Source organism: Ips typographus, linkage group LG1 (assembly GCF_016097725.1).
Source record: "Ips typographus isolate SLU linkage group LG1, UJ_Ityp_2.0, whole genome shotgun sequence".
Classification (NCBI taxonomy): domain Eukaryota; kingdom Metazoa; phylum Arthropoda; class Insecta; order Coleoptera; family Curculionidae; genus Ips; species Ips typographus.
In genome coordinates, this window is record NC_138422.1 from 10,977,733 (window position 1) to 11,000,842 (window position 23,110).

Consider the following 23,110-nt stretch of genomic DNA (forward strand, 5'->3'; position numbering starts at 1 on the left):
AACTTAAATTTAAACATCTCTTTTAATTCACTTAATTATTGTTATATTTACAAATTGTATCTTTTCATATGAATCTCTAATAATGATGTCTTTTTAAACGTTCTGCTAAATTTTTACTTGTAAACTTTCAAAAGTCACCCTGTAGGTGATCTTTACGGTACACCAATTTCATATTTTCCATCTAAAATTTCTCCGTCATATTATGTTATGATAAACGGGGATTTTTCGTATAGGTGTTAAATAGAAAAATAAACCTTTTAAGATCGACAACAATATTTTTTTCTATAAATATGACTGAAAATGACATTTACCACATTCAGTTCGTATAAGACTACCCTAAAAGACAACAATTAAAATGGGTCGTGTACTTTACTTTACGTTATTATTACTATGGCTAGTAGGTATTAGTGTGAATGCACGGAGTGTAAACTATGACGAGGAAGTACCTGAAAGTAATGATGTAAGTTGCAAGAATAAGAATGATTTTAATATTTTTTTAACTTTAGGTTCAGACCTTATGGAACAACCCCACAGCGTATTAAGGGTGAAACGATCTCCAGAACCTCATGGTGGAGGTGGTTTTGGCGGTGGCTTTAGAGGAGGATTTGGAGGTGGAGGTGGATTTGGAGGTGGGGGTGGATTTGGAGGCGGAGGTGGCTTTGGAGGAGGCAGAGGTATGTGCTGTATAGGGTGGGCAAAAATGTCCTTAATTACGACAGTGCAATCAGCCATCAATCTAAACTAATTTTTCTAGTATAGGTGAAAGCAAACTCAAAGTCGATCTCCACAAAGTACTACAAACTTTGTGGAGATCGACTTTGAGTTTGCTTACACTTACTGTGTGAATATGGACTACTTCTTTTCAATAATTTTTCTAGGTTTTGGTGGAGGTCGAGGATTTGGCGGTGGATTCGGTGGACGTGGATTTGGCGGTGGTGGCGGCAGGGGATTTAGAGGTGGAGGTTTCGGCTTTGGAGGTGGTTTTCCAATTTTCTTTGTCAGGCGACGACCGTACTATTGGTACTGAATAAACCTCTATTAATTCGGAACCACACTGATTTATTCGTTGAACCCTAATATCCTACAATTGATACAGAATAATGTTATTGGCCTATTTCAGTTTATCTTAATAACCGTACAAGTGATATCGACAAGAACAAAAACCACCCGCGGTCGTATTTACACACATTTCCAATTCAAATCTTTGAATGGATAAGAAAATTGTCTGAACTCGGTCAGATTCATTAATAAAATAAATACATAATGCAATTTCTTTCCGATTAGAGCAGTATCTATCAGTGGGCGATTGTGTCGGGTAATTGTACAACAATTTGTCGGTTTAGGTTGGGTTCGTAAGAATTTCAGTCAGATCAACAGTAAAAAAGTCAAAGTCAGGTAAGTAAGTCACTAGTTTGAAATTTGGTAATTAGTATTTATTGATAATATACTGTAAATTAGTCCATACCGTAGAAATTCATTAGAATCTTGACCAAAAAAAAACAACTTGAATGAATTGAGATACCAACAATTACACACGCAGGTTAAGGTTATCTTGCTTGGGTTTCTAATAGTGAGGTAATCCACTAGTTTGGTATTAAAGTTTACTATATACGATATTGCCCTAGATTTGTTGTTATTCTAGGCTAACATAATTTGGTAATAAGCAATGACATAATCAAACAATAAGGCAGAAAAAACAATGACAGCAGGATACGCTTAGAAACAACCTAAGATTAATCTAATAACCTTTACAGGTGTTTGACTGTTGAATTCAAAAGCGCCAATTTGCATATGCAGGTCTTTAATCCCATGTCGATCAATATATCGCCACAATAAATCAAACAAAAACGGGCTTTTAGCGGTTGATTAGTAGTTTTTTTAGTGCTGCTTACAAACTTTTGGATTTTCGCATTTAACGATCCTCTCTCTATTCAGTACGAATTCGTTAATTTTCGGAGAGTTTGTTGACTTTTTTGGGAAAGGTGAATAACTCGTCCCGCATCTTTTTGTTGATATAATATGCAAAGGATAATAAGGAGGAATATAAAAATTGATTTCTCAGACACAAAAATAACACGATTTTGGTTTTTCATTACTTTTGGAATTAACAAGACAAATTATTCAAAGTCACGAATGGATACTGATGGGTGCCCGTATATTATTAGAAAACAGTTATATTAAAGCTATAAACAGCAAAGTTTTAATGTCACGAACTGTTTATGACTTATAAAACAAATCGCAATAAAATATGTCAGCACAATATTTTAAATCGACATAAAACGCTGTAACGTTACATTAACCCATAAAGTTTGGATTTAGCAAGGGGTTACAAATGTCAAAACCTCGAAATTTTAACGGTTAATTTTATAAAGGTTAGAAGTAACTAACACACAGACAATAAATTATTGGATAATGGCAATTTGAATTTAAAGCTATAATAATTTTTTCCGAGTTTTTCAGTTTCACAGTTTTCAAGATGCTCATATATACTGATAAACAAATTTGTTGCACCCTGTATACATATAGTGTCCTGTACATGGTAAAACGAAAAATCCCATCGATTGCTATGGTATAACGATATTTTCAGCAATGCTTGGGAATCAGCCGTGCAGGTACCATGTAATCGTATAAACAATTACGTGTTTCTAGGAACCCGGTGATGGTTTATATGTAAATTTTCACCTCTAGACTCTACCAGGTCTTCGACTTAAACGCACAATCAATCATATCCAAGGTTTGGTGTATCTTTTTACTTTTAACTCAATCAGTATCGATGACTATAGATATCTCTTTTTGTAAACAAATAGGAATTAATTTAGTTAATAGGAATATAGGGTAATCTAGCTGTAGTGGAAAATAATATTTTTTTAATATGTTTTTTGTTAGTTTCACAGAAGCTTTTAACCTCGACTTATGTCTATTATATTATTAATAATCACTTACATAGATTGGGCGATAGTATTGTTGTGTCCATTAAGTATTAATCTTTACTTCAAATACTGTTCTCTTTGAGAGTAATATTAATAATTTTTTGATCCTTGACCAATTAAAAATATTTTTTTACTCAATTAAAATCTAAAAAAACCGATACAAATTTACCTTATTAAATGAATCTTCTAACCTTTAATTTAATAACTATATTAAGCGTTGCATCGTTTAACCATTCAGGACTACACATAAGCGTTGTTTAAACCCATAAACAACAATGCTTGAGAAAGAGATTAACACATAATTAGCATGAAATCATAGGGTAATAATAGATATGTTAATGCTATAATATCTTATTACTTTTTCATTCTTTACTCGATAGTAATTATATTTGACTTTTACCCAGGCAAATTTTCTATTATAACTGGTTACAACTACATGTACTAGAAGTATTCCTTAAAATAAGAAGACAATTGAAACATGCCAAAACTCAATCATACTAGTATAAATGAGATATTTTGAGTTGGTCTTAAGTAGGTAATTGCAATTTATTCTTTGTACCTAATTACAGGATGTAACTTTTTAAGCTAAAAGTGCAATGATCTTTTTTACACGTCATTATAAAAATTATCGTAAAAGCTTGTGTATTGGGTATACAGGTTGTCCCAATAACGTCGCAATATTACTATTTAGTATACCGGGTGATTCCAAAGTTGGTGCTTTCCTTTCACCTGCGAATAGGGCTCCAAAAAATAAGCTTTTTTTTTTTCCTTTGACGCTTTTTCGAAATATGAACAATAACGAAAATACAGGGTGTCAAAATTTTACTGAAAAAAAAAACAAAATAAAAAATAACTTAAATTTAATTTTAACTAACTACAGGTTATTCTTTATCAACAGACATAAACATAAACAAAAGATTTCAGCCGCCGTTGAACTAAGTTTTAATAATTTGACATTTTAAATTAAAACAGCATTTAATTTTAGGCACGCATTAAGACGGTTTTTATTTTTTTACTCGAAAGCGGTGCGTCGTAGCAAAAAATAATAAAAGGGGTTTTATTTTTAGAATTGAACAAGGAATTCAATAATACATTTTATGTTGAAAAAAAACTAGTAGGGTAACATTTTTTTTCGAAAATGTTTTTAAAAAATTATACGCGCGACTGGTAAACGCAAAAAAATTGTTGTTTCTTGGAAAATTTCCTTTCCACGTAGCTACTGACACCTACAAAATTTTGTTTAATTACTTCAAGTGGTTTGGCCAAAATCATTAAATTTTTATTTTTTCAGTGAAACTTTGACACCCTGTATCTTCGTTATTATATATATTCGCAGGTGAAAGGAAAGCACCAACTTTGGAATCACCCTGTATACTTATATTATACATATTCTTCAATCTAAATAGAGAAAAATATTCTTATAAAAATTATAAAATTGTATTATATTAAATTAATTTTAATTTAAATAATTAAACAATATTAATAACAATACTGATCTCAATGCTTTCCTCAATTTGTGAATTGACTGGCAAACATTAGGACAAATCATCTTTTGTTGACATTTGGTGGATGTAATTTGATAATCTTTTCCTCAAAACGAAGATGTCATCAGTGAAACTAAAGTATCAGTGTAAGTTTGTCTGTGGTTTAACTAACAAAGCCCATCTATTTATTGGTGAAGACTGAAGAAGTTATCAAGTGGCGAACCCAGAACTAGTAGTAATAGTAAAGTTAGTAAAGTGGGAGCGGGAAACTTGAATACTGAATACATTAGAACCCAGAATATGTCAATAATCCATTCCTTCAATCCTACATCAGTATCACCAGAATTTTTTGGCTATGTTCAAAAATCAAACACTTTTTCTTAAAAGGGTCTGAATACTGTCACACTGTCCAACTAAGCCACTAAGTCCTAGAAGCCAAAAACAAAACCACGGCCCCTTTGGAAAGTTCGATCACTAACTCATTTGAAATCAGAACTTTTTTGCATCAATTTGTCTGGTTGTTCATTGTTGCTAGTCTGTATTTGCTAAATTTGCTAAAATAACTAATTCGGGTTAAATTGAATTTTGATATTTATACAAAACTTAAGGCTTTATTTAATCTTTCCTGAATCACCCTTGTACCTATTTAAGTTTTCTGATGTTTATTCCAAATTTACTACAATACAGCATATCTGTTGATATCCTTGACGAAATGTGTATTTGTGGTTTACAACTTTTACGTGCTCAAAAAGTCAATAAGACGATTATGTGCTTGGGAAAATCCGGCTGCTGCATGAAAGATAACAAATTCAAACATTTTATTAAAACAATAGAAAAATTAAAGAAAACTTTCTAAAATAATACTGACAGAAACCACTATTACAACATAATACTTTCAGGCTGTTAATTCATACATCTTAGGGTTTGACCATCCTGTATATCAGCAAAAGGTCCATTACACGTTCACAAAAAAGCAAAACTAAAACATGTCAGGTATCTAATAAAGCAGAACAAAGACGTCCAATTTAAATATTAGCACTCGTAAGGCAGGATGCGAGCTCAGTTGATATAGAACCGCGCGGTGAGATTAATCAGAACCAAGAAAAATCGTGGGTGCCACTATACTTTCGATCTCCATTATATTGTTAATTGTTTCTTTAAGTAGTGAAATCGGTTATGTGAATTTTTCAGTCGTTTTTATGTAACCTCATATTACACCACAACACTTATAATATAGGAATAAGTGACCTAAGATGCGCCTCCATTTTGGCGCTTTTCTACTCTTCCTGAGTGTGTGCACCCGGTATTCCAAAGCGGTCATCCATCGGGGTGGTATTCTGTTTCCTCGGGAATCTGAAACCAGACAAGTGACTTCTTTAGATGGAATCTGGAGTTTTGTAGCCCCCAACACATCAGTCAAGAATCCTTTTATAGGCTTTGACCAACATTGGTACAAACGCGAACTGAAAGATGTGAGTTTCACTATAATTTCAAACAAATCAAACTATTCGTTAATTGAAAAAGATTCCAGATTTCGAGGTACTCCAGATGCCAGTTCCAGCCAGTTACAACGACATCACTACCGATTGGAGAATAAGAGACCACGTAGGGCTCGTTTGGTATGACCGAAACTTTTTCGTACCAAAATTTTGGTCAGAAATTGGTCGAGTTTGGTTGCGGTTTGAGTCTGTCAATTATGCTGCTCAAGTTGTAAGTCATAATTTTTTCCTACTGGGGGGTGGTAAAATGCAATTTTCTATTTTCTAAAAATACAGGATGTCAAACATCCAAAAAATATGAGAAATAAAACGAGTTTGATTTTTTTTTGTTTATTGGAAAATTTTTAAAATGCGCTTGTAATATAAAACAATAACAGTAAATAAAACTTATTAACTCAACCCAGTATCTCAAAAAAACGAACATTTAGGAGGGAATGTTTATATTACATTTTTGGTGTACTAACTCTCCTTTCAATTTGTGAAACCTTTTAATCAATTTTGCAAACAGGAAAAATGTTACCTAACATATGCGGAAAGTATCTTTCCGCCCTTTAACTATTTGCCTTGTTCGAAAAACCACAACTTTTCGCATTTGTTAGGTGAATTGTGTGGTTGTGGATTTAATTTTTCAAAAATATAGTGGGTGAATGGGCAGTTAGTGATGAGCCACGAAATCGGCCATCTTCCATTCCTATGTGAGGTGACAGCCTACTTAAAATACGGTAAAGAAAATCACATTACAGTGGCTGTGGATAATACATTATTACCGGATACTATTCCCCAGGGACGTGTCGTTGAACTGGACAAGTAAGTTTTTTCCTGTCTATCCTAGTAGATTTCTATTTTTCTACTCAATATAGTGGAAGACTGCAGCAGACCATAACGTTCGACTTCTTCAACTACGCGGGGATTCACAGACCTATAAAACTCTACACTACCCCTAAAAACTACATAGACGATATTACAGTGGTGACTTTAGAAGCTTCGGCTCAAAGAGGTATTAATAATAAAACAGTAAAAAAAGTGGTGATAAATGGTGGTTTTAGCAACCATCAGTTACAACGTCACCATCGAGGGTTCAAGTGACGTTACCTGCAGAGTAAGCTTGGCGGACAAAGCCAATATTGTCATCACCAAAAGTGAGGAAGCGGCCCAGTGTTTGGGTACTTTAACAATAGATAATCCAAACTTGTGGTGGCCGTATTTGATGCACCCAAAACCTGGATACATGTATTCCTTAGAGGTAAGATATTGTTACACTTTTTTTTAAATAAGTGAGACTTTTACTAACTCAACAATAGTATATATTATTTTTAATGAAAGGTAGAACTTCTGGACTCATACGGTGAACTAGTCGATAAATACGTGCAACCCATCGGACTCAGAACCTTATCCTGGTCCAACACCAGTTTCTTTATCAACGGCCAACCCTTGTACCTTCACGGTTTTGGTAAACACGAAGATTCAGATATTCGTGGAAAAGGTAACGGAAATTTTACTTAAATTACCATGAGATTAACCGTGAATGAAACAGGTTTGGATTTGCCTTTAATAATTCGAGACTACAATCTCATCAAGTGGGTTGGAGCTAACGCTTTTAGGACTTCGCATTATCCTTACGCTGAAGAAATTATGGATTTGGCTGACCAGTTAGGCATCATGATCATCGACGAATGTCCCGCAGTTAACATTGAGTGAGTATTTTCCGTGAGTGGACTTTTCTGTATATCAAACCAAGCTTTGGTTTTCAGGCATGACATACAAGTATTATTTTTCAGGATTTTTTCGGACAACCTTCTGGCTAAACACAAAGTATCTTTGACTGAGCTCATTAAAAGGGACAAAAATCGACCTGCTGTTATTATGTGGTCGGCAGCTAATGAACCTAGAACCCAATTTCCTGCAGCAAAAGAATATTTTAGGTTTGATGTTTTTTAAAACTTGCAAACGAAAAATGCACAAATTTACTTTGCAGGCAAGTTATTGAGCATATCAAAAGTTTAGATGTGACCAGACCTACCACAATAGTTGAAGCTCAAGGAGTCAATCTTGTAGAGTCTGTAAGCATAATTCTGTATTTAACTTTAACACTTTTAAAGTTTTGCAATTTTAATGCTGGATTCTCACGAAATTATGGTGATTGCAAGGGTTTTAAAATCACATTGAAAATAAGGAGTAATTGAAGTTGTAAGTGGATGTAAGCAATACACTTTAACCAAAAATTAACTATGCAGAAAATCAATCACAAAAAAACTGTAAATTGTAATGTAATTTACCTTCGACCTCAGTGTAAATAGCTATTTACGCATAGTTTTCCGTTACGTAATGACCCTCTTTACGCACAGTTGTTGTTAGCTATTGGATATTGGTTACCTATATTATAAAGCTGTAAAAAAAGCGGACAGTTTTAAGATCGGCAAAAAACTAACTGGTCCTAATGCTGGAGAAAATTGATTTCATTTCCATTTCTTGCTTTATCAAAGTATCCTAGATAGAGATCATCGCGTAGTGCATTGTTTTTAAAGTTTTAAGTATAAATTCCGGTTTGTCAAGAAAATTATCAGCAATAGCAAACAGTGCAAACACACCAAGTAATGCTACTGAAAGTATTACTTCTAGCACAGAAATAATAGCAATAACGTAACACTTGCCTAAGTCTCAACAAGCAATAAAACAGATTCGCCACTTGTTCTTAATAACTGTAATATCACCATAAATCATTATTTTAAGAACACTAACAATTAGGCAACATGTTTTTATAAAAAAAATGTATTACATTATTATTTTTTCTTTAGTAGCACAATTCCTATGATTAGTACCAATATGATGTTAATATGTTAAAAATACATTTTATTTTTTAAATTATTTTAAATTATATGAGCTGTAAAAGCCAGAACTTTACACTTGGTCGTAGGTAAAGTATAGTACGTACGTCACACGTGTTCTCTAAGACGTTTCACGCACTCATGGAATTACACAATCGCGGCTTCCTGCGTTACTTTTTCCATATCATGCGTAAAATGCTTCTTACAGCACTAGTTACGTAATATACTATGTTATGAGTAAACTGCAATTACATTTTTTTGGTTCAAAAACTATAACATTGTAAAACATAGGTTGTATCATAGCTTCTTTTGTTTAGTCAAATGTAAAATGACAGTGGAAAAACTAGTAATTGCCAAGAAATGGAATTTTTTATCATTCATCAAGAAATACCAAGAATTGGGATTATAAATCTAAGGGACAATCAATTATTTCTGCTTGATTTAGATATGTGTAATAAAACTAAAATTATCTAACAATTTCAGTCACAATTTGTGGATATAATAAGCTTTAACCGCTACAATGGCTGGTACTCAAATGAAGGCAACATTGATGTGATATTTTCCAAGGTGGTAAATGAAGCCACTGCTTGGTACAATAAATTTAATAAACCTGTGATTATGCAAGAATATGGAGGTGACACCTTAGCGGGACTGCACTTTGTAAGTGGTTTTTTGTTTACTAATTAATGCCACTATCTGGTAATTTATGGAAATTTTAGGCTCCTAATTTTATTTGGTCTGAAGAGTACCAAGTCGACCTAATGTCAAAACACTTTGAGGCTTTTGACTATTTGAGAAGTCAAGGATTTTTCATAGGAGAGTTCATATGGAATTTTGCAGACTTTAAAACCAAACAAGGTCTATTGAGTCTATTTAAAACTGAAACAATGTAAATTTGTTAATTTTTTAGACTATACAAGAGTGGGAGGAAATAGGAAAGGAATTTTTACTAGAAATAGACAGCCAAAGGCCAGTGCCCATCATTTAAGACGACGCTACTGGGGACTAGCGAAACAATTTTACCAAATTTCCACTCCAGAGGATCTCAACCCTTATGTAATTGCTCAAAACACCCTTAATCATGAGGAGTTATAATTAATTAGTTAAATTATTTCTAGTCAAGTGACCTCATTTCCATTTGAATAAATAAATAAACCAACAACCAACTTTTTGAGTAAAATCACTTATAATGCTATAAGTAAGCAAAAGTCAAAAGTACATACTACTTGCTTAAGTAAGATAAAACCTCATAAGCAGTTAAGTCATTCATGTGTTCCTTCTCCAAGTATTAAGTAAATACATCTATTCAGGAAAAGAAAGGAAGGTTTTTCAGTTTCTCACACCTGGAAATCAGTTTATGTATGGTCTTGGTCCTGACCACTATTCTCTGGCTCTACAGCTTTAATACAGGCATCAGCAAACTCCACAAAAATTGGTTCAAGCATGGCTTTCTGCACTACCTGTTCAGCATTTTCAGCTGTGTCTATAGTGACCAGCAAATCCCTCAAATGGGGATTAGCTAGCAGATTTTTTACCTCATCACTGTTTCCTATAAAGTATTGTTAGATAAATGGGTAAGTTATAGAAGGTGTTAAAACTTACTTAGTAGTTCCAACCTCCCTGAAGGTATTTCCTGGGGTAAAGTCATGGTTTCCTTAGGTTGTACAGAGCCTGTTGCTGGTTCATCTTTTTGTAGGACTTCACAACCACTTTGACGATGTTTTTTGCAACATTTTGAGGAACAACTAAAAATTAGGTTAGGTTAGTGCTTGCTAAGCCATACTCCCCCAGTTAGATGGGGAATTCAGGAAGCAAGCAAGGAAGGTTAAGTTTAAGTGGTTATTTGGTACTTACTAGTAAATAAAACACATTGGGCACTTGTAAATGCCATCCCCTGAACAAATGATACACACTTTGGACATTCTTAGTGACTTGCCAAGTCTACCGTGTTTAATGATATACTTATATTCCCGTTAGGTTTATTCACTAAATTAGCTGACGAACAAACGGATGTATTTAAAACTTTCCGCTTTTTTCACCTGCTTAGTTTACAATAAATTCACAAAGGTCAAAATTCTGGAATTAATGCACATGTCAAAATCATCCATCAACAACAACAAAGGGCGACAAACTGATTTTGAATTTGATAGTTTTGACAAATGACAGACCGCTAAATTGACGAACGACAGACAGATCGTATTAGAGAGTCACTGCAACCAGAAATACAATAAACCTAGGAAGATGTGGCTTAATCACTTAATTCTTCAAATATAATAATAGCAAAACAAAGGCAGGTTGTTTTAAATGTTTTGAAAACCATTATATTTATAACATTTATATTTTATACTAAGTAGCAATTTGCCTAAATCTCAGTAAAGTGGGTAGACGGGTAGTTTCAGTCATTTCAGTAATATGTGATTGGTAAAAAAGCAGCTTTCAGCTCGTTGGAATGTTGGAAACTATGGAAACTAGAAACTTAAAAATACAAAGTTAATCAACGCACTATATTTTATCATTAACCAAACTGAGCAATTAGTTAGGTAGGTATTGAAATATTCAAAGGGTTAACGCATATTCGCATTGTATTAAGTTGAGTTTGTTTTAAATGTAACAGAACGAATGAAAAAAGTCACAGTCCAAACTAAACTTGAGTTTGTCTTAAGAAGCGACAGTTGACTGTGTCCTCCAGCCACCATTTTGAGCAGCCACCGTTCACTTTAATTGTTAATTGAACCAAGTGTTAAAGTATAATTATTAATTACCTGGAGGCCAAAAACACTTGTATTCAATCAGGCTTAATTTTATAATAATATTGACTTGACATTCTCAGAAATTTACAGTCACGTGATCAAGTATTACTTCAAGTGACTTTACGCGTATTTTTAAAGTCAACAGTTTAGGTATTGTTGCCAACACAAGCACCACAATTTTATAAAAAGTGTTCTTAAAGTAGAGCTCGAATCAGCTAAGAAAAGGCCACAGGCGTCATCAAACGATGATGTCACGATCTCTGTACGTCTCGCTTTAAATATTGCTGCTGTCGTTACTTTCCAAGTTGTTGCAGCCAGTCAGTGGCGTGCTATTATTTTATCAGTAAAATGAAACATTTTCGTCGTTTTTAATAAAGAAAATAAAAGACAACAAGTTTTTCAAAGGAATGGAAACTCCTTCTGCTTCTTTCTTCATAAATTGTAAGACGTTACTGACGATTTCACGGCCTTGGCTGTATATGATAACACCTTTCTTTCCAACCTTTTTGAAAGACATTTTGACAAAATAACGTTTTTTATTCATAACACTATGTGAACTTCAACTGCGACCATCAACAATACAACCAAAACACCAGACTAAAACGGAACCTAACCTAACCCCCTAAGTCTCCCTGTCCGCCACTACATTTTTTTAAACTTGGCAACACCGTTTAGAGTGCCGGCTAGTAAAAGCATATAAAAAGGTCCAAATGTCCCTGGCCGCTGCCGCATCTGTTTTAATTGTGTCCAAGTAAAAACCGTACTACGTTGCCAAGTGGCTTTTTGACCGCTTAACAATATATTTTCGGGAATATTTTAATAGGACGCCTCTGATTATATCTAATGCGACGGCAACTGTAGAAGGAGAAAGAAATAGTTTTAAAAACTGCGTCATTGATGATGCGGTGGCCTTTTCTCATCTGATTCGAGCTCTACTGATGAATTAATGGTGGATCCAACTGTCACTGTCTTTTAAGTCAACATAAATCTGTGATGAATACAACATAGCCTCAACTTTCCACCAAGCCTCAGAGCTGATGGATTTGTTGATTTCATGTTGGAAGTCAATTTTCACCAATGACAATGTAAGCTTTTTTGACGTTATGTATTAGCCTTTCCGGCATTTGTTATTGTTGGTTGTGTTTGTTGATTAAGGAAAATAGAAAAGGCATAAAATACTCAGCAAAGGTTCTTTAAATGTAAATCTAACAAGAAAAGTAATCTAACAAGAAAAATGTTGCCAACCAGCTCAACAGTTCCAACACAATCTCAACACTACTTCAACAAAACCATTCTCTGACGTCATTCATCACAACTTAATGTTGACTTTAAAAATACGCGTTTTCACTTTAATTCAACCAAATGTCAATTGATGTCCTGGAGGACAAACAAACTTGTATTCGATCAGGTTAAATCTCACACAAACTGACTTGATATCTCACTAACCTGAAGTTTAAGAAGAAAATGTCTTAATTGCAAAAAGCTGCCTATTGGTCTGTAGAGTCACGTGATCAAGTATTATTTTAAGTTTGATAGCTCTTTTGACAACAAGTTTTCCATGTTCTCAATTCCCAAAAAAAACACATGCGATATGCGATAGCTTTATCTTAGTACGGGGGTTGTATCTAAATTACATAATACGCGCTCTAGTGAGATATTTATATTTTACAGGAACATCCCCAAGGCTGAACGGTAGACACTTTTTACAAACCGGAAGCTGTTCCCGCCGTGGGTAGGTCGTATATCCGGAGGTTCAATGCACTTTTTCTCACTTCTTCAAACGACGACAATGGACAGATTATCCGCTTCAATACCTCGATAAATAGCTCAAAACTTAGTTGACCGTTAAGCTGATTTTTTTAATTACCCCTATAATTCCAGTATGATTATTTGTTGTCAGTGCCTTTGTTTACGACTTAATAAACTGTAGTGTACTGATGTGAAAGAGGATATTTGAGCTGGTAGTCATTTTCAGATGGCAGTATGTGTAATTCGCCTACACAATTTTTTATAGACGCCACTGGGTTTGTGCGAGTATTAAAAGTGCTAGAAGTGCAACAGTTAAACCGAATTGAAGATAAAAGTGTATTTTCTCAATTTTCACATTTAACTGAATGTTATGAAAAGTATGCTTAATTATTTGTCTCTACGAATCACTACTCTAGAGATCAAAATTGCAAAAGTGAGCTCACACACGCCAGTTTTATCCAAAAAATGAGTAAAAATGCATTTATCACGGTCATTTGCCCCCGGGACTGCAACAGATTAGCACGGCCTTCGCGTGTCATCCTTATCATTCTCTGGCTATCTTCATTTCTGTGAAAAAGTGTCTATGCCACGGCAAAATGGTGACTTTCCAACGATTAACGCCCATGCAACGGTTTTTTTTATCGGATAATCGCAATCGTGTAACTCATGCAAAATTACCACTGTTTACCACACACAGAAACGTAAATTTCTAGAGTTTTAAAGCAAGCTGCTCATCGCGTTACATACGCCATACACGGAATACAAAGAGTTGCTTTAGCTCAAATTCAATTTTAAAACACTATAAACTGTTTTACGACCTTTTCGAAAAAAAGATCGGGGCAGATCGTTATAGAGAGGAAACGGACGAACTTGAACCCTCGTAAATGTCTATTTTTAAAAATTGAGCCAAATATGAGATATGTACGTGGCCGGAACAGCCCTGGATTCGACCGACCCGGTTTTAGGTTTCTTTTCAAAATCATAAGAGAAGTATTTTACCATGTCAATATCGTTGTATGGTAAATTGATCTAAAAAATCTGGTCAAGATAGCACCACCATACGGGAACTATCCTAACCTAACGTAAATTTCTTTCTAATGAGACATATTGTATATAGTTTTATATACATTTTTTTTTATAATTACTTTAAATTTTAGGCAAGTATACTGTAGTAGATACATTTAGGAAGATATCATACAAATCAATTTTCGTGACAAAAGTTGTTATTTTTGACCGTATATGTATACGTAATTCAGGGGCAATTATCAATAACAACATTTATAGAAATACATGTCTTATTATAATTTATGGTGGATTCCATTAAGTGCAACACCATAACACACATATAACTGTCCTGTTCTGCTTGTGCAATTAAAACGCCATATAAGGTGGAAATTAAAGGTCAATCATGAAACTTTCATTTTCTGTTTGCCACAAATTGTGTTGTGAGGTCAGATTGGTTATATATTAAAATATTTTATAATTAAACTACTTAGTTATTTATAAATTACTGTGTTATGCAAATAATGATTTTTTTCCAATTTGAAGCCCTCAATAATTATACTTAGAACATCATGGGGTTGCTCAATTTATCCTAAAATTATTGATATTTTATAAAATGAATGATCGTTTCTATGGCAGTACAGGCAACTTAATGAAAACAATATTTACAACGACAAAATAATAATAAAAAGTGATGTACTATATGTAACAGTTATTTACAGGGTGTTCTAGTTTAAGAAATACAACTTTACCACGCCATATTCTCATTAAACTGTCCACATGTAATGTTTCTTTTTCCGAAGCTCTACAATAAATAGTTTTCAAGAACCAGCTGTGTCAAATGAATGATAAAGTTGATAGTTGAAAGTACAACATACTTTTATTAATAGTATTTAGAACATCATTACAAGCTGCGTGCACGGTTTATTAGAATACCCTGTAAACTGAATCAAGAAAAATATACTGGGTGATTTATTTAAATAAAGGAATCTCATTTCGAAAATCCAAAGTTACCTTTGATTTGGCTTTGAAAACATAGTAAATGTAAAAAACTGCAACGCCATTTTTTGAGTCCCTCATCGATAGTCAACAACTTCGTGTGTAAGTATAGGGAACTCGAAAACTGTAATAAATATCCATAGAGTTGGTTAAATTATGACAAAATTGCGCAGTTTGAAGTTTAATAATATGCCACTTTAATAGTTGTGTGCAACATCTGGTGACATCTGTACTCAACTCTATGAGTTAGAAAGTACAGATGGCGTTCCAAAATCTAGGAACAGCACCATTAATGCCGCATCATTCGGTAAACACCGATCTGATTGGTTGAAAATGGTGAGGTTTTGTTTTTTGTTTATCAATCCCAAAAAAAGCAAAACCAAAACCTCACCATTTTCAACCAATCAAATCGGTGTTTACCGAATGATGCGGCATTAATGGTGCTGTTCCTAGATTTTGGAACGCCATCTGTACTTTCTAACTCATAGAGTTGAGTACAGATGTCACCAGATGTTGCACACAACTATCATTTCTGGCATCCAGTTGACTATACTGGAACGAAGGTTTTGTTCTTTGGTTATCAAGCCCTATAGCCTCTCTGATGAGCCGTAATACGGCGAAACCGGTCAGAGGATTGGGATTGATAAACAAAAAACAAAACCTCACCATTTTCATGCCACTTTAAAATTATAAAAATCTTGATTACTTTTGGAATCCAAAAAAAAAACAAATTTTGTAAATTAGTTCTTGTTAATTTATTCGATGGGAAAACTCAAAAAAGATAATTATTTCTATAAAACTATGAAATCAGACGATATAATTGGTTGATTCTATAGAAATTATCCCAAGGTAAAAGTGCCTGTCCTAAATTGCGCAATTTTGCCATAATTTAACCAACTCTGTATCTCTTTTAATGTTTGCGAGATTTCCATATTTACATACAAACTTGTGAAGATTTTGAATTTAAACTGTTACGAATTCAATTCTCGACATGGACAAAACGTTTTTCAATTTTCAAACATATCAACTGGTTACACAAATAGAAATTACCAAAAAATTTTTTCTGGAATTCTAACGACAAGAATAACATGTATTTTGCACAAAAAATTTGCGTTTAATGGTGAAAGGAGTGAAAAGGTACGTTTTCATAAGGACTAGCATGTTAAAACCCACTCCCACTTACCCACACCCCATACATAAACCTCGACTAATTACGTCGAGATTTCCTACAAATAAAACAGGAAAGTGGCACAATAAATAACGTAACGTCACGTTTCAACCATAAGGAAGTAATCATTCTGAAATCGCAATAATTTGAGAAGAATAAAATAATTCGTATTTCTCAATATTATACAGGTGGCATTTGCACGTGCATGTGTAGAGGTATGCAAAATAGTGTTGCACGGCGAGTACTACGAAACTAATTGCGCAGTTGGTGATTTTCCTGGTTCAGAACTAGGTAGGCTGAAAGACCGTTGTTTGATGAAAATGTAACTAAACCAGGGGCAAAAACTGCAAGCATTGTCATGGAGATGGATTACCATTTCGACGCTACCAGTTTCTCGTTATCGGAATTCCATGTCACTGACCACTTAATTTGAAACAAAGTCGATTTTTATCTTGTTTGTTTCCCATCCCGGTGTCCCATACGTCAAGGTACTCTGTCTTTGTAAACGAGAAAATGTTGTTGAAGGTTCTGGTAGTCCCAGATACTCGATACAGTCAGATAAGAAAATTTTATTAAGGTAACACAGTCAGAACAACCCCAAAATGTTTATAATTGCTGGTGCTGATTAGTGAGTGGTTATTCACACAAACAAAAAGAAGACGTATTTTGACGTCAGTGTTTACTAAAGTGTTAACAGTGTCTATCTCATTCTGACAAAACAAAATGGCTTACTTTATTACAGTCTAAGACGCAGAACTTTAAAAACAACATTTTATGACAAACTCCGACTGGGTTTCTAAATTAAATTACCTTTTTACATTTTCTAAAAGAAAGTATAAGAGAGTTATACAGGGTGATCCAGTTTTAAATGTCAATAATCCACTATCCAAGAGTTCATCAAAAAATAAGTTGACATGCATTATGTCATTTTGCTGAAAAACGTGTTCTAAAGACGATACGGTCTTCCAAAATTTAGTTTTAAAAAATCGTTCTTTTGAACCAATTCTCTTGTACCGACACGGACAGCTCTGAACAAAGTTACTTTGTCAAGTAATGAGTATTAATTTTATAACTACCAATTAACAAAAAAATATTACTAACGTAAAATACGTTGAAATTACTTCAGCAGTCTCAGAATTATAACAAAAAAATACGATTTTTGAAGCAGAATTAAGAATTTTACCAGATATATTTTCTTTTTCAAATTGAACAAGAGATTTACAAAAAAAAATTTAAAATGTCTAGTGACGTAGAAAATAAGGCGGGAAAATGAAAACCATTCCCCTGTATTTAAGCAACTACACAATTTTGACAAACGTCATTAACATCACATAATGAGTATTAATTTCATAAGTGCTTGTTCCAAATATGATCAAAATTGCTCCAACAATCTGACAGTTATGACAAAATAGCTACTTATATAACCAGTTACGAAAAGTGCGATTTTGTGTAACCAATGAATGTTTGAATGAGTTATACAATTAGACATGATTTTTTCTAATTTTGGATGGTAAATAGTTAAAAATGGTACAAACTAAGTAATTATAGTTTCACATCCAACATCTATGCCTACCTCTCAATCCCCCACCAGTTGTTCCAAATGAAATATCCATGGTGACTTGTGCGTGTATTGTTAATATATCAAAATTTTGCCACGTCAAATATTGTTTATGCTGTAAACATTGCAACAGATATTTAATGGTGCGATAATTTAACTGGAAAATCAACAACTTAGATTCAGAATTACCGAGTGATATCGAAGAGGCTGCAAGAAAAGCTGTGCTGACTGTCATTCCCGAAAGATCTAAGTTGCTGTACGATACAGCTTACGAAAAATTTGAAATATGGCTTCAATCAAACATAAAGTATGTATAAAAAAAGTATCTTAAATCTTCAACATTATGATCACTTTATTCAATGTTGAGAGCAGAGCTGTCTCTGAAGAAAGGATTAGACATTAAAGGTTATTGCAGTTTGATTGCGTATTTAAAAAGATGCTGCGATGGGTATAAGGCGAAGAAATCTAATGTGTTTACTAGAGAAAACATGTCGGAGATTTTAAAAGAAGCAGATGATTCCAAGTGGCTGTTAGCTAAGGTAGGCCTAAACTATTACACAACATTTCGATATAATCACTTAGATTATTATTTTCATATTTCAGGTGGTCCTTATTGTAGGTGTAGAAGGCGCCTGTCGAAAAGTGGAATTAACGTTTCTTCGGAATGAAGATGTAATAGATGAACACTCGCATTTTCGAGTTAACATTCCAATCACAAAAACAAAAACATCACGTGAATTTATCATAACGGAAGGAGGTATTGAGGGAATCAGTTTGGTAGATATACTAAGAAGATACATTAATATGCGACAAAAAAATTTGAAGCACAACAGATTTTTTATTAACTACCTACATGGTAGTTGCAGTATACAACCAGTAGGTATTGATGGTATTGGCCAGTTACTACCAAAGAAGATTGCTGAATTACTTGGCTTAAAAAATCCAGTATTATTCACTGGATACTGCTTTCGAAGATCGTCTGCTACGTTTCTTGTAGACTCCGGAGCCAATTTGTTGAAAATAAAACAACATGGGGGATGGAAATCGAAGTCTGTTGCCGAGGGATATGTTGAAAACTCGATTAAAAACAAAAAAAGCATTTCTGCTAGCATTTTTGGTGAAACAAGCAGTGCCAAATCACTTGCTCTAACAACAAATTCAAGCGACAGCAAGACAAATTCGGGCATCAACTTGTCGAACTGTACAAATTGTGTAATTAATATTTGCAATAATTGATTTTTTAAAATGTTATGTTGCTTTTGATGTAAATTATACTTATTTTTGATTTTCACAGTTTAAATAAGTAAAAAAGAAGTTAGAAAAGCTAATAAATTTTCGTATTTATTGATTAACTAGTTAAGAAATGGCCATTTCATCACTAGTTACAAAAAAGTAACTTATTTTTTGATGGGCTATCGAATGGTAAATTACTGACATTTAAAACTGGACCACACTGTATAGTTTAGAAGAGAGTTCTGTTAGAAGTAATTTTATTTAGTCTTGTAGTAGGTATAGTAGTAGATTATAATAAATTAGTCATAGTTTTATAATAATGTTTTGTTTAATAAAAACTTGTTTTTTTTAAATTTTGACAGCAAATTTTATGTTTTTTTTTTCTATTAGGAAACTTTTCAAGACCTACTTTAAAAAAATATATGTTATTTCCGAAAATGGCGTCTATAAGATTTATCGAAATAACTTAAAAACAAATGACGATACACATTTATAAAGTTTAAAAAAGTGCCTTTATAATGTTTTCATCTCAATATTGCCATTGACGTGGTTTAAAAACTAAAAAGTAATCTTTAAAATGCAATGTTGCAATTTGCTATTGCTATTTTTTAAAAACGGGAAAAATAATCCAAGTTGGAAACCGGGTACGCGTAAATTTCATTTTGGTTGTACAGGGTGATTGGCTGAATTTTGACCACCCCTTTAACTACTTTAATTTTGATTTTAGCAAAAAACGTTAAATACAAAACTAGTAGATATTTAGGTCTACCTTACTTTAAAATAAACATTTATTATACAGGATGTCCCAAATTTGAGTAACGAACCAAACTTATGTGTTTTTTAAATACAATGACCAATATTTTATCCAGTATTTGAATTCTACGTCAAATTCTAAGCCTAATTGATGTAAAATGTTTGAATAGATATTGAACTGTTTCCGCAGCAGCGTCCTTGATTGATTGAATTTTGACCACCCCCTTAACTTCCTTATTTTTGAGTTTAGTCAAAAAACTAGTTGTAACAACTTAGTTGTAGATATTTAAGTCTACTTTACTCTTAGATAAACAGTTATTATACAAGGTGTCCCAAATTTGAGTATAGTCAAAGTTTTATCCTTTGAGAATGACGTCAAGCAGGTGAAAAAACACGCATGTCTGGAATTAGATCACAAGTTTTAACCTACAAATGCTTTGTTGCAGTCTTCATTCAGTGAATAGATGGGCTTGCACTCACTTAAAGATCTCTTCTACTCCTAATAACATAATATATTATTAATGTTCATTGATTTTGTGCTGTGCACAATAAAGCGAAAATAGTAATTTGGCATACCAACATTACCAACTTCTTTGTTTTTCATAAAAGCGGTTATTTTGGTTTTACTGACCGACATTTTCTTAGAAATGTTGGTAAAATAGGAGTCATCAGCTTAAATTCCAGCCTTTTTCATTCGGCATAAATTAGCAGTACTCACTTTTAAAGCCTGTGATGCTCTATCATACACATTGGAATAATCAATTGGGATGACATCTGGAAACTGTTTCTTTTCGTAATCCAAAAAAAGCAGCACATTTAAAATTAGCATTTGGGCTTGCTCATTATAGCGCAGCATGTTTATACATTTGATATTTGTTTATATCAAAGTGACAGTAAATGTCAACGTTTTTAATTTGACAGGATGACAAAATTAATAACGTGCCTTTTTTGTTAAAATTGTTTATTTCACATGTTTGATATGCGAGAAACAAAGATGTAAAAAGATGACGTCATTCTCAAAAGGTAAAAATCCAACTATAATCAAATTAACCCTTAATCACATAGTCGAGGCAATATTGATAATATACAATAAGTATAACAGATGCTGCTGGGGAAAAAGTTGAATATCGATACAGACATTTTACATCAATTAGGCCTAGAATTTGACGTAGAATTCAAATATCGGATAAAAAGTTGGTCATTGTATTTAAGAAAACATAAGTTTGGTTTGTTACTCAAATTTGGGACACCCTGTATAACCACTGTTTATCTAAGAGTAAAGTAGACCTAAATATCTACTAGTTTTGTATTCAACGTTTTTTGCTAAAATCAAATTTAAGGAAGTTAAGGAGGTGGTCAAAATTCAACCAATCACCCTGTACATACACCCGATAACGTAAGGAAAAAATGAACCACATTTAGCTGTAATGTTTCATAGGAAATTACGTTCTTTTGTTTTACTGTTTTACTACGTAAATTTGCCTCAAATTGTACTGCATTGGTAGGCTAGACAACAATGAAAAAAGTGAATAATGTAGATTTTGCTAAATCCTCTTTTTAAAAATACATTTTTTAAAATAAAAACAATTGATTGAAAAATAAATGACTTACTACGCTAATTTTCAACGTCCTTTTATTAAATATTTAAAAACCGGTTACAATCTGACGGAGAGCAATTTGAATCACTCTGTAACTGTAAAACAAAATAAGAGATTGATAATGTGTCCCTTAGGTAAAAGGGGGCGCCGGTTCATTAACATTCTCCCCGCGATTTCGTCGAACTACGCTATCAGCTGATCGCAAGGCGTCGCGACGCCGCCTGCGAAGCGCCACCGCCTCGAGGGCAACCCTCGTCGTTTTAGAAAAAAAAATACCGAAAAACAGCTGAACAACGCTCCTGAAACCCCAAGCACACTCGATTTCATTTTCAGTTGTCTCGAGCGTCCAGTCTAGCAGGCTCGCGCGCTCTCCGTTTCTGATTAAAGTTTACGTCGCCGTCTCCACAGAGATGCGTTCTGATCGGCGATTGTTTTCCTATCCTTGCAATCGCGCGAGATAAAAGATTACAACCGCAGCAGTCGGCGAAATTATCTCTATAAAACTCAGGGAGCAATAATGCGAGTGACAACCGCACTGTCCAGTAACCGCGGACATAACAAAAAGAAAAGTGCGCGCCGGAAGTAAAGGAAAAAAATTAATGACGAATCGGACTAATTCATCGTACGCAATAGGAAAACACGCTTATTAATAATACTACTAGTGTGGTAAACGGGGGTCGCGTTAATTAAAAATCAGACGGGCGCGGGTGATTAAATGCATTTGGTAGACCCTCGCGCGCTCTGTTGTTCCTTTGTCCAAAACCAAATACTGTCGCAAAAACCAAAAACGCAACGACAATGGATCGAGAAAGGTTGTTTTGGTGTTGTGCCTCGGTGCTCAAGTGTCGTTTTCGGGGTTGTTTTGTTATTGTCCTGTTATTAGTTGTCCTGTCCTGCGGGCCGTGCGAAAGTTTACGAAATGACAGTAGGATTTTTAAAAGGGAGGTTCTTGACGCAAATTTGGTAAGTTTTTCACTCGCACTAAGATCTTTGATAAACACTTTAGTGCAATTTTAGTAAACTGTTATATTACAGTTAATTTACATTACAAACTTGTGTACTTGGACAGATAATAATGAGGCTCCTATTCAAACATGTTTATCCACTATAAAGAGACGATAAAATTCTGAGTAAAAAAAACGGAAAAATTTGTTTAACTAGCATGTTAATAATAACTTAAAAGAATCTTGAATATTTAGTGGTAAAAATTGTTCAACCAATCAAATTTATCAAATATTAAATTACAACAACCAATGCAACTGTGTTTTGCAACTGCAAATTTTTTGTTCACCTTACGTAAATTTGGGAAAAAAACTTTAATATACAGGGTGAGTTTTTTCAATGTTTAGTGAAGGAATCTCGGAAACTGGTAGAGCTACGAAATCAATATGAAAATGGGCAAGAATTGCAGTTTTAGAGGACCACCAGGTTTTTTTTAAATTCACATTTAGATATTTAGCAAAAACCTAATCTCTTCTTCTTCTTCTGCTGCGTGTCCATTAGTGGATGTTTGCGATCACATTTTTGTCCACTCTTCCTTATTACGTACGGTAATAAGGAAG

At 33.7% G+C, this 23,110-nt stretch overlaps 4 protein-coding genes and 1 long non-coding RNA gene across 7 annotated transcripts in view; 4 read left to right on the plus strand and 1 right to left on the minus strand.

The window, feature by feature from the left end:
- The window catches only part of LOC145732692 (uncharacterized), a 231,754-nt gene extending 230,705 nt beyond the window's left edge, over positions 1-1,049 (plus strand). Inside the window, exons 1-3 of one of the 2 annotated variants that reach the window (XM_081985148.1) lie at positions 297-452; positions 507-674; positions 879-1,049. In XM_081985148.1, coding sequence (XP_081841274.1) covers positions 356-452; positions 507-674; positions 879-1,027 — 414 coding nt within the window. In that variant the 5' untranslated portion in view covers positions 297-355 and the 3' untranslated portion in view covers positions 1,028-1,049. Of the gene's footprint in view, positions 1-296; positions 453-506; positions 675-878 lie in introns of those variants that run through there. The other variant, XM_081985156.1, reaches the window with a different exon arrangement.
- Positions 1,050-1,225: 176 nt separating this feature from the next.
- LOC145732658 (beta-glucuronidase) lies at positions 1,226-9,904 on the plus strand. 2 transcript variants are annotated; one of them, XM_081985071.1, is made up of 13 exons: positions 1,226-1,395; positions 5,652-5,886; positions 5,939-6,124; positions 6,554-6,720; positions 6,774-6,910; positions 6,960-7,156; positions 7,237-7,396; positions 7,448-7,607; positions 7,665-7,835; positions 7,889-7,973; positions 9,222-9,398; positions 9,458-9,596; positions 9,649-9,904. In XM_081985071.1, the coding sequence occupies exons 2-13, from the start codon at positions 5,668-5,670 to the stop codon at positions 9,831-9,833; spliced, it is 1,983 nt and encodes a 660-aa protein (XP_081841197.1). In that variant the 5' UTR covers positions 1,226-1,395; positions 5,652-5,667; the 3' UTR covers positions 9,834-9,904. The 2 variants fall into 2 exon arrangements, with proteins under 2 accessions (XP_081841197.1, XP_081841207.1); XM_081985081.1 differs by lacking the exon at positions 1,226-1,395 and having other exon boundaries at positions 5,453-5,886; positions 7,692-7,835.
- Position 9,905: 1 nt separating this feature from the next.
- Positions 9,906-10,870, minus strand: LOC145732704 (zinc finger HIT domain-containing protein 3). Its single transcript, XM_081985169.1, has 3 exons — positions 10,593-10,870; positions 10,341-10,483; positions 9,906-10,287 (listed from the first exon to the last, which is right to left on the minus strand). The coding sequence occupies exons 1-3, from the start codon at positions 10,658-10,660 to the stop codon at positions 10,094-10,096; spliced, it is 405 nt and encodes a 134-aa protein (XP_081841295.1). The 5' UTR covers positions 10,661-10,870; the 3' UTR covers positions 9,906-10,093.
- Positions 10,871-17,997: 7,127 nt separating this feature from the next.
- On the plus strand, positions 17,998-18,669 carry LOC145733202 (uncharacterized). The gene is made up of 2 exons (XR_014179145.1): positions 17,998-18,503; positions 18,568-18,669. It is a non-coding gene; the product is annotated as an uncharacterized LOC145733202 (long non-coding RNA).
- Positions 18,670-21,655: 2,986 nt separating this feature from the next.
- LOC145740214 (matrix metalloproteinase-2-like) overlaps positions 21,656-23,110 on the plus strand; it is a 74,391-nt gene continuing 72,936 nt past the window's right edge. Inside the window, exon 1 of the mRNA XM_081995613.1 lies at positions 21,656-22,511. Within this exon, the coding sequence (XP_081851739.1) occupies positions 22,347-22,511 (165 nt within the window). The 5' untranslated portion in view covers positions 21,656-22,346. The remainder of the gene's footprint in view (positions 22,512-23,110) is intronic.

Coding starts and splice junctions, on each gene's coding strand:
- LOC145732658 (XM_081985071.1), top strand. CDS start 5,668: ATGCGCCTCCATTTTGGCGCTTTTCTACTCTTCCTGAGTGTGTGCACC. Junction 6,125..6,553: donor TCAATTATGCTGCTCAAGTT/GTAAGTCATAAT, acceptor TCAAAAATATAG/TGGGTGAATGGGCAGTTAGT. Junction 6,721..6,773: donor CGTGTCGTTGAACTGGACAA/GTAAGTTTTTTC, acceptor TACTCAATATAG/TGGAAGACTGCAGCAGACCA.
- LOC145732704 (XM_081985169.1), bottom strand. CDS start 10,660: ATGTCCAAAGTGTGTATCATTTGTTCAGGGGATGGCATTTACAAGTGC. Junction 10,484..10,592: donor CCAATGTGTTTTATTTACTA/GTAAGTACCAAA, acceptor CCTAATTTTTAG/TTGTTCCTCAAAATGTTGCA. Junction 10,288..10,340: donor AGGGAGGTTGGAACTACTAA/GTAAGTTTTAAC, acceptor AATACTTTATAG/GAAACAGTGATGAGGTAAAA.